The 10,455-nt window shown below is 38.7% G+C and overlaps 1 protein-coding gene across 3 annotated transcripts in view; it reads right to left on the bottom strand.

The window, feature by feature from the left end:
• Window positions 1–9,012: 9,012 nt before the first annotated feature.
• LRRC69 (leucine rich repeat containing 69) overlaps window positions 9,013–10,455 on the bottom strand; it is an 81,758-nt gene continuing 80,315 nt past the window's right edge. For all 3 annotated transcript variants that reach the window (XM_047841995.1, XM_047841996.1, XM_047841997.1), the window contains one exon: window positions 9,013–9,356. In XM_047841995.1, coding sequence (XP_047697951.1) covers window positions 9,246–9,356 — 111 coding nt within the window. In that variant the 3' untranslated portion in view covers window positions 9,013–9,245. The remainder of the gene's footprint in view (window positions 9,357–10,455) is intronic.

Below are 10,455 nucleotides of genomic sequence, written 5' to 3'. Positions count from 1 at the left end.
TCAGGCAAGACCATAGGAGCATCTTGCAAACCCAGGGCATTCTCTACCAACTTAGAGATATTCCCAACATGCTTCAGTTCTCCCAATGAACATTGAGCATCATTCTTAGCTAGAATTTTCAAATCTTAATTTGTCAATAGTCACCAGCTTCGGAAATGTATAACCTTTCTTAGAATTACAGGACTAGAAAGATCTACATTCTATTTTGATTGAGGCTTCACAGAAATATATGATAAGCCTTTTAGGCACAGGCAGTGACTGATTGTCGTATCCAATATTTAGCATCCTGTGGATGTTTTCTGTCAACAACCACCAGCACCACAAAATAGGCCCATTTAGCATGCCTGGCAACATCTTCACTAGTTCTGCCCTCCTGTCACCTACACAAGCATTCTGGAACTCAGGTTTCTCTCATGCCAGGTCACTGTGCTTTGCTTAGATGTTTCTGAAATTCAGCAAGACACGTTCCACCAGAAGAACTGATTCTGGGATATGCGCCCTGGAAAATCTATGAGTGCTAAGCTAATGGGAATACCCTTAGCACTACACAAAACACAGTAAGTACAGTGAAAAAGTACTTCTAACCATAAAGAATTCCTGTCATGAGATGAGAAGTTCAGAATCAGTAGTCAGTTCGGAATTGGACATGTGGTGTCTATTACATGAAAGATTCTCTCAGTTTGTCTAAATACCTCTTTAAAAACTTAATATATCAGAATTCTGGTTCACAATACAAACCCTTGTTATGAACATAAATACAAATGACATATTGTGAGTAGATTCACTTGTTTAGATAAATGACCCCTGGAAATGTTAGACTGAAAGAATTCGATTCCATGACTACTTCCACCAAGAAGACAGCACTTTATTTATTGCCTGTGTACTTTTAAAATACATCCAGAGAAAATAATTAACTCATATCAGTTTCTTTTTTTCTTAATGAGTAATTATGTCTCAACGGGACTTTTCAGCTTGGAAATCTTGGGTAGTTTTTGTTACAACACACTGTAACAAAATTATATAGAATAATAGATAAAAAATTACATACACCTAATTCTCTAAAAAGTGACACAAAGCTCCAGCACTATGACTAGGAAGTTTTTATTAGATCAAAGGAAGGCCACAGTAGCAGTGCCAGATGCTTCTCTGATCTCCAATTCCTGCCTCGCAGTAGAAAAGAATCAAAACAAGGAAGACAGACAATACACACTTCCCCCCCTCTCTCTCTCTTCCCTGCATCACGTACTACTGACTTCCTGCACTGAAATCAGGAATATAATGGCCACCCACTGATTCCATCTTTTTCCTCTCAGTTTTTGGACTTAAAATAATCCACCTTAAACTGCAAATTGAAACACAGTGATTCAAAGTGTCAAAGTCTTCTTAATCCTTGAGAAGAAAGAAGAAAAAGAAGAAAAGAATCACAGCCACAACCAGACCTTATTAAGTGGTTCCCTTCAAACACTGCCATTTCTGACTTTTAAACAGGCTTCTCAGATGTGTCTTTGACCCGCTACCACTAAAAGAGCCTTTTCCATCTGTCCCCGTATCTTTGTTACCTGAGAATGTAATGTGGAAGGAAATGAGTTGTTTACTTGTTAGAATCCCATCCAGGGCGAGTATAAAAGAGGACTTAGGTTTGTAGAACAGCAATAAAAACTCAGAGGTATCTATGTCTCCACCTTTACTCTACTCTTTGACATTCAGTCAGTCGGTTCTGTCTCTAAAGGTCATCCGAATCTATCTCACATTTTCAATTCTCACTTCCATTAACTCAATTCCCACTGAGTGCACTCGCGTGGATGATCACTATAAGTTGTGTTTATAAACAATGAGATATCACTTCATACCTGTGAGATGGCTAAAATTAAAAACACAACAAGTAAGTGTTGGTGAGGACGTGGGGAAAAGGAACACTTGTACACTGTCAGTAGGAATGCAAACTGGTGCAGCCACTGTGGGAAACAGAATGGAGGTTCCTCAAAAAATTAAAAATAGAATTACCATACGATATAATAATTCCACCACCTGGGTATTACTCAAATAAAACAAAAAACATAATTTGAATACAACAGCCAAAATACGGAAGCAACCCAAGTGTCCATCAAAAGATGAATGGATAGGGGCGCCTGGGTGGCGCAGTCGGTTAAGCGTCCGACTTCAGCCGGGTCACGATATCGCGGTCCGTGAGTTCAAGCCCCGCGTCGGGCTCTGGGTTGATGGCTCAGAGCCTGGAGCCTGTTTCTGATTCTGTGTCTCCCTCTCTCTCTGCCCCTCCCCCGTTCATGCTCTGTCTCTCTGTCCCAAAAATAAATAAACGTTGAAAAAAAAATTTTTTTTTAAAGATGAATGGATAAAGAAGACGCAGTACACACACACACACACACACACACAGAATATTACTCGGTCATTAAAAAAAGAATGAAATCTTGCCATTTGCAACAACATGGATGGATCTAGAGGATATAATGCTAAGTGAAACAAGTCAGACAAAGACAAATACCATCTGATTTCACTCATAGGTGGAATTTAAGAAAGAAGAGAAAAAAACAAAGGAAACAACAGACTCCTAAATATAGAGAACAAACTGTTGGTTGCCTGAGGAGAGGTCTGTGGGGGGGGAAGGATGAAACCGATGAAGGGGATAAAGAGTGCACTCATCACAATGAACACTGAGTAATGTAAAAAGTTGCTGAACCACTCTATTGTGCACATGAAACTAATAGAACACTGTGTGTTAATTATACTGGAACTAAATAAATAAATAACATTTTACATTTTAAAATAAAGAAAAATGTGTTTATTGTTTTGCTGAAATTCAAATTTAACTAGGTGTCTTGCATTTTTATTTGTCAAATCTAACAACCCTAGAAGCTGGAGATGATGCTGGAAAAGTGAAATGGGTGGACATCAGTGATCAACTCCAGCTTTATGCCAGTCACTCTCAATTCATCAAACTCGTGGCAGAGAAACGAGATGAAGGGACATGAAAGGAAGGGACATGAAAGAATGTTCTGGGATGGTGGTAGTGCTGCATATGTCAATAAAGGTGTATAAATGCACTTGCCAAAGTCACGTAACTGTGCATGCAAGCACGTGCATGTAAATTTTACCTTGGGGAAAAAAAGAAACGAGTATTGAACTCTAGTTAGTGACGTATACACTGAAATGTTGGAAGAAAAACACACTAATGTCTCCAACTTCAAAATATATCAAAAATAAAACAGATTCATGGTTGAATAGAGGGATGAATAGATATATAATAAAGCAAATATAGTAAAATGTGAATTGTAGAATCTAGGCGATAGGCACATGAGTGTTCACTGTAAAATTCTCCCAATTTTTCTGAATGTTTGAGAGTTTTTATAACAACTGTTAAGGGGAAAAGCCCTGCCCTGCTCTCATGGAATTTACATTAGAGTCGAATGAGCAGACACTAAATAAAACTGGTAAGGAAATTATGGAGTGAAATGGTTTAGTCATGCCAGGGATGGAACTTACAATTAAATAAATATGTGGCTAAGGAAGTATTCCCTGCGGGATGGTGGGGGTGGGGGGATGTTGTTTTGTTAGGAACAGATAGAACCTCTACAAGGCTTTATCCATTCCTAGCTTTAGAGAATGTCTTCCCTATTGAAGGTATCAAGAAACATTTGTTGGATGAGCAATTATAAACATAAAATGGAAGTCTTTCAATGGAATATAGATATTTTAGTCTCCTAAGTGCTTTTTTCTTTTAAAGACAATATCACATACTTGACTGAGACATTTTAAGTGGTAAGCTTTAAAACATTTTAAATGCTCTATTTTGTCTTCTATTTGGACAGATAAAATAAGAAATTACGTGTAAGCCCTCATTTACACCAGAAAGAAATAAAAGGTTTTGATTATAATTTGATGGACTGGAAGCTTTTTCTAATTTTACCAGGAGAGTGGTAGCTATTTATGATCCGTTTCCCTGCATCCATATTCCTCATCCTCCAAAACACTCTTTTTCCTCTCCAAATTTTTATCAACTTTTTAAGGGAACAAAAGGCAGAGATTTACCATAAAATAGATCTTGTGAACACCCTGCCCCACATGGCCCCTGCGCCATGCTATCTGCCTGCAAGCCACGATCCAAACTTGTCCTCACCTTGAGTCTGCAGTGAGGCTGACAAGCCCCACGTCTCCTCGGGAGGCCAAGACATGAGGACTTGAATGTATCCGATCTCTCAGCTACCCTTGAATGGCATGACCAGACAACATGAGAGATCCTTTGCTTTTTCCACCCACCTTCTAAAGCAGCCTCCCTCTTTCAGCGCTGGTAGCTCACTCTTCCACCACCAGCCCAGCGTTCACTAATGGTGTTGCCCTATTAGCCATCCTCACTCACTCCAACCCTGGATGTAGAAAGAGGGCACGCATCCTGCACTCCCTTCCACCTCAGGTGACTGCTCTGGCCCCTCAGGATACCCACTCTAGCAGAATGAGGATTATTGAAAAGTCCCCCTCATCAATCCTGGCGTGCCACAGCTGGTCTAGGTGCCTCAAAGTCCCTTCTGAACTGCAGGTCAGGAGACCACGTGATTTGGAGCTGTGTGGTCTACAGAAGGCTCCCCAAGTTCCAGCAGTGGGTTTGCAAATTAAACTGCCTGGGGACTTTCTCTGCACCAAGAAGCAAAACAATTCTTCTTAGCAAGTGCAACTGACCTCCAGCTATTTATTTTTTCACAGCTGCAGTCTGGGAAATAAGCTAGACAATAAAGAACATTGCAAAGAGGTATTTTATGAAGAAATACCAATGAGAGTTCCAACTGTTATTCTCAAGTTTTTGGAAGCTTGTTATCAGATGAAAGACAATTAAATCTCCCTTTATCTAAAACCTTCTCAGTAATCCCCATTAATAAACCTTAATGTAAACATTAATGTTAAGAAAACAATGTTTTTTAACCAAAAAGGTTTTAAAAAAGGCAAATATTGTTAATGGCTGATTGCTTTGATTATACAAAAGTAGTATCATTACTTAGCTAGATTTATTGATTCTTTGCCCACTGGACTCAACTAACACCACTCTGAACAACTGTTTGAAATATTGGGTAATTAATATTGGGAGAAAAATCCATGTTAGACTGTGTAGACAAAGGAGATATACAAATATAAATAATCAGAGATTATGCTTGAATTACTCATAGTAACTGGAGACATATAGAAATTCATTAACAGAATGAAAATAGAATAGAACAGAATATGAATAGAACAGACTGGGAAGAAATTAGTAACTGGGACAAATAGAATTCATTAATAACCCTAAAATTATATATATATATATATATGTATATATGTGTGTATATATGTGTGTGTGTGTGTGTGTGTATATATATATATATATATATATATATATATATATATATATATTCTTGTTGGAAACTACTTCCCCATAGCTCATGATGATAGAATTTATGAAAACAGTAAAAGAGACCTAATTTCTCTCTCTTTCCTCTCCCACATCTTTCTGAGGCAAATGGGAGTAAACCAAAAAAATTCCAGAGAGCACCCATAGAAGAGACAAAAAAGGAAAAAAAAAATTGAATCCAAATAATTCACAAAACATCAATGTTTCAGCTGCTTCAACTTCACCTGAATAAATAAAGGTTGGTTGTAATTGTTAGGAAGTAAAACTATTTGGCAATGTTTCAGATTCCGATAGTGTCTCGAATGGGTTACAGATTGGCCAGAAGAGATCACCAACTCATGTGGCACACCCATGTACACATGGAATAAGATGAACTAAATTTCTGATTTAATTAACCAATGAACCAGAACATGGGGTGGCCCCACAGGGTAGAAGCAGATGCATCCAAAAAAAAAAAAAAAAGAGGTTAGAGTGGGAGAAAGCCAAAGCATAAGAGACTGTTAAAAACTGAGAACAAACTGAGGGTTGATGGGGGGTGGGAGGGAGCGGAGGGTGGGTGATGGGTATTGAGGAGGGCACCTTTTGGGATGAGCACTGGGTGTTGTATGGAAACCATTTTGACAATAAATTTCATATATTGAATAAATAAATAAATAAATAAAATAAAAATAAAATAAAATAAAATAACACTTTACATAAAAAAAAAAATAAAAAATCAGATGCATCCTTCCCCAATCTGGTTGCCATGCTGATATCTGACACATGACCATGCATCCAGCAACCCTAAATTTCCTGACACCAGAATAGTGGTTTTGCTTTAGCATGCCATTGGTTACTTGGCATTTTTAGCATCATCCTGAGTTTTTTGCCTTTCAAACACTCAACTTATTCTGATTCATTATATTCTATCTGTAGAGCTCATTCCCCTCACTTGCTTCAGATCTCTGATCAAATATTACCTTATCAAACCCAGACCACCCTCTGTAAAAAGTATTCCCATCATTCTCTACCTCCCAAATCTTATTTTACTCTCTTCAAGGTACATATCACCGTATTACTTGCCTATTTACACTTGTTTGCCTCCCCTGCCCCATTAGAATATAAGCTTTCTGAGAGCAGGGGCCCTGCCAGTGTGTTCTGTTATATTACTAGAACAACAACAACAACAACAACAACAACAACAACAACAAAGACACACACAAAAAACAACAACAACAACAACAAAAAACCCAAAAAACAAAAAACCAGTGCCTGGCAGACAGTAGTGCCTCAATACATATGTGTTTCCTACATGAATAAATGGTTTGACAACAATTTGTGAAGAAAAGAATCCGGCCTATTTTAGAAATGTTGGAAGTGGCAGAGCTTGGAAATAGCAGGTAAAACTGAAGAGATTGAGTGGCTACTCATGCAGAGGTGATAAATGAAGCTAAATGAAACTGGTAGGAGTAGATGAGCTCCTTCAGGTAAAGACAAAGTGCTAAGAGAGAAGAAAATGGTACTGGGAAGAGAGTACCAGAGTCTTTCTCTTGAGAAGAAGATACAGAAGAGAATTCAGCTAAAGGTATGGGGAAGAGCCCACCAGAGTAAGAATGAATGAACCTATGGCATATAGTCCCAAGAGGCAGAAGATGGTCAATCGAGCTCAAACCTGCAGGGAAGCCCAGCCAGATGAGCAGCAGCAGGATTGGAAGGAAGTCACTGACAACCTCCAAAAGACCAGTTTGGGAATAGAAGGCAGAAACCAGGTCTCAGGACCCTGACACATGAAGAGGATGGGGTGAAAAGGTGGAAGTGGAGAGTTACCATTCTGTTTTCATGTCACCTGGGCTTCAAAGGTACCTGAAATATTTGTTGAACAAATGATTACTCAGATGAATGAATGGATACAATGTTCTCCCCAGAACCAAGATGGCACATAAACTGTGGCTGAGGTCATGAGACTCAACTGGTAAACAAAACACTCTTTTGAGCAGCACATGCTGCACAAAAATATTTCCTTAATCAAAATCAATTTTCTGAGTGGTTTTCCCTCAATAAACATGCAGTTTATTCCTATAACTCATTTTTAATGAGCTCCTATGACTTTCGTTTGTACTTTGCTTTTTATCTTTGTTTAAAATGCATTCTTGATTAATGGAGCCTTTAGAAATTTACCTTGAGGCTCCATCTCTGTCTCAGTGGGGCCTAACTCTTGTATTCTTTAGGACTGAAGGCCTTTCAGCTGCGCTCCATTGATTTGGCTTCCCAGGTATGCCAAAGGCAACTCTGATTCATAAAGGATTCCATCCCAAAGTGAACTAATAAAAGGCCTAGTTAGGAAAGTGTCATGATAATAAACTATATGGAAGATGAGAACCCGCTCAGCTTTCCACCAGAAGTACCATCAAATACTTACATGAAGAAACGTATTTCTAGTGGGATGTAAATATCAAATTATGATTAAGTTTCTTGCTTTTCTGAACCTAAAGCAAATTTCTCTTCGTCAGTACCTATGGTTCTCAAATGACAGCTTGCCTCGAAAGCACGTGGGGGATCTGTTAAAAAACAGATTACTGGGGCGCCTGGGTGGCGCAGTCGGTTAAGCGTCCGACTTCAGCCAGGTCACGATCTCGCGGTCCGGGAGTTCGAGCCCCGCGTCAGGCTCTGGGCTGATGGCTTGGAGCCTGGAGCCTGTTTCTGATTCTGTGTCTCCCTCTCTCTCTGCCCCTCCCCCGTTCATGCTCTATCTCTCTCTGTCCCAAAAATAAATAAACGTTGAAAAAAAAAAATTAAAAAAAACAAAAAACAAAAAACAGATTACTGGGTCATACTCCCCCAGTTTCTGATTTAGTAGGTCTGGGGTAGATAATTTGTACTCTAACAAAGTTCTCAAGTGATATGGCTGCTGCTGGACAGAACCACACATCCAAAGACCACTGGTCCGGGGCACCTGGGCGGCTCAGTTGGTTAAGAGTCTGACTTTGGCTCAGGTCATGATCTTGCGGTTCATGAGTTCCAGTCCTGTGTCGGGCTCTGTGCTGACAGCTCAGAGCCTGGAGCCTGCTTCTGATTCTGTGTCTCCCTCCTCCTCTGCCCCTCCCCGGCTTGTGCTCTCTCTTTCTCAAAAATAAATAAACATTAAAAAAACCTTTTTTTTAAGAGACTACTAGTCTATGTTATGCTGTACATTTTCGTAATTTCTTTTTCTACTTTTCTGTTGTCCTTCAGAGAAAATGAGTCAAATTCTCATTTCAGTGCTACTGCCCTGGCTTCTGTAGGTTTCTTGTGAAAAACAAAAATAAAGATAGAATAAAACTTTAAAAGTGGAAACAAAGGGATGTTAGGAGTAACCAAGCCTGATTCCAGCCTTCTACTCCGTTTTAAGTGGAATGGTTTTATTTTAGTCAATAAGACGTTAGTGCCTCTTAAAAAATAAGAGCTCAGCTGAAATCATACAAATGGGATACAACGGTCTAACATTAAAAAGTAATTCTCTTTCAATTGCAAAACATGCATAAAATAAATCCTTGTCCCCATCACAATCTCTCAACACTTATCTAGAAAAGGAGGGTGGTGGTCATAAAATGACAGGGAAGAATGACACTTGCCACACAGACCTTTATTTTTCCCTTCTTTATTTTGTTTTTAAGTCAAAGAAGAAACAGCACACCTAGAGTCTAAACAAGCTAACGGTAGACTATAGTGCTTAAGTTGGGATCTTTACAAGTAAATTCTTTTTCTTCCTTTGCTTAATGTATTGGCAAAGAGAGGAGAGACAGCACGGTACCATAGTAGGGCATAATCTGACTTTGTGTGCAGAACTGATGGGGCAAGTCATGTGAGTCTCTAAGTGAGCTTCTCACCGCCTCTACACTTGAGCAATTCCAAAGAGGTTAGGGCCGCGTTGATTAAAACATGTGTAAGAACAAATTAATATTTGAAGAGGTACCAGCTGTAGATTTCTGCTTATCTTCCATTTCTAAAAGGTAAAGATTAAAAATAACATTAAAGCAATATTCCAATATTTTTGAATAAGATAAATATTAGCTTTCTCAGAGATTTCACAGCATTAATTTCTAAAGGGCACAGTGTTCTATTTATGCTTGATGTGCTCCTTTCTCATGCACAAATAAACAAATTAACTAGCTAAGAAAGGCATATTCAACACTAAACAAAATTTAAATGGTAAAGGATTGTCTATGCTCTTACCCAAATATATTATTATACTATCTAGCAATAAAGTGCCTGTAATGAAGGTAAAAATACAGAATCCACACAAACCTGACATCTGTCCTACAGGATGTTAAATTGATCAGTCAGCAGACATTTACTGAACTCCCCAATGAATGTCCTCGTTTGGTCTGTCCACCACCCATTTCCCATGGAAATTAGTATTCTTTGTTCACTATCCATAATGTTGATTTTCATTGGCTGGATTCCCACTGCGTGATTTAAGTTTTTGTTCTTCAAATCTCTGATTTTCATTCTCCATGCACAAAATAGGCAGTCAGAACTCTTAGCCAACTTAGTATACATGTCTTGAGCACGAATACTGGAAATAATGGCAACTTCAAAAGCTTGCCATTTACATTCTTTATAAACAACTTCTGAAGTCAACATAGCTATTAGTAAGATAATCCAAAACAGAGTCACACAACTAGTAGTTTAATTGGTCGACAATGCTACTTTCATGAGCCCACTGGGCTGTCATCATCACAAGCCCCAGTGAGAGATTTCATTACTGTTTTGTTCACTCTTCCACAAAAGAACTGAGGGCCCATTTAAAGGTTCAAATACCTAAGCACATTTATTAATCCATCCTTGAGAGAGTAAGAGCCTTTCAGCTTTGGTGGCAAATCGGTGGGGAGTCCAAGTCATACATCATATCACCTTCACATCCACCTCCAACCGTGACTATGAAGTGCTCAGAGGATACATGGAACTATTCTAATGATAAAATATTTTGGATGAAGGTAGAAAATGGTATAGAATCTCTACAAATCTGACTCTATTCCTAGAAGGAGGTTTAGTTGATCAATCAGCCAACATTTATTGAAATCTCCAATAAGCATCTTGTT

This window comes from Prionailurus viverrinus, chromosome F2 (assembly GCF_022837055.1).
Source record: "Prionailurus viverrinus isolate Anna chromosome F2, UM_Priviv_1.0, whole genome shotgun sequence".
NCBI lineage: Eukaryota > Metazoa > Chordata > Mammalia > Carnivora > Felidae > Prionailurus > Prionailurus viverrinus.
This window is presented reverse-complemented; position numbering and strand designations above follow the sequence as displayed.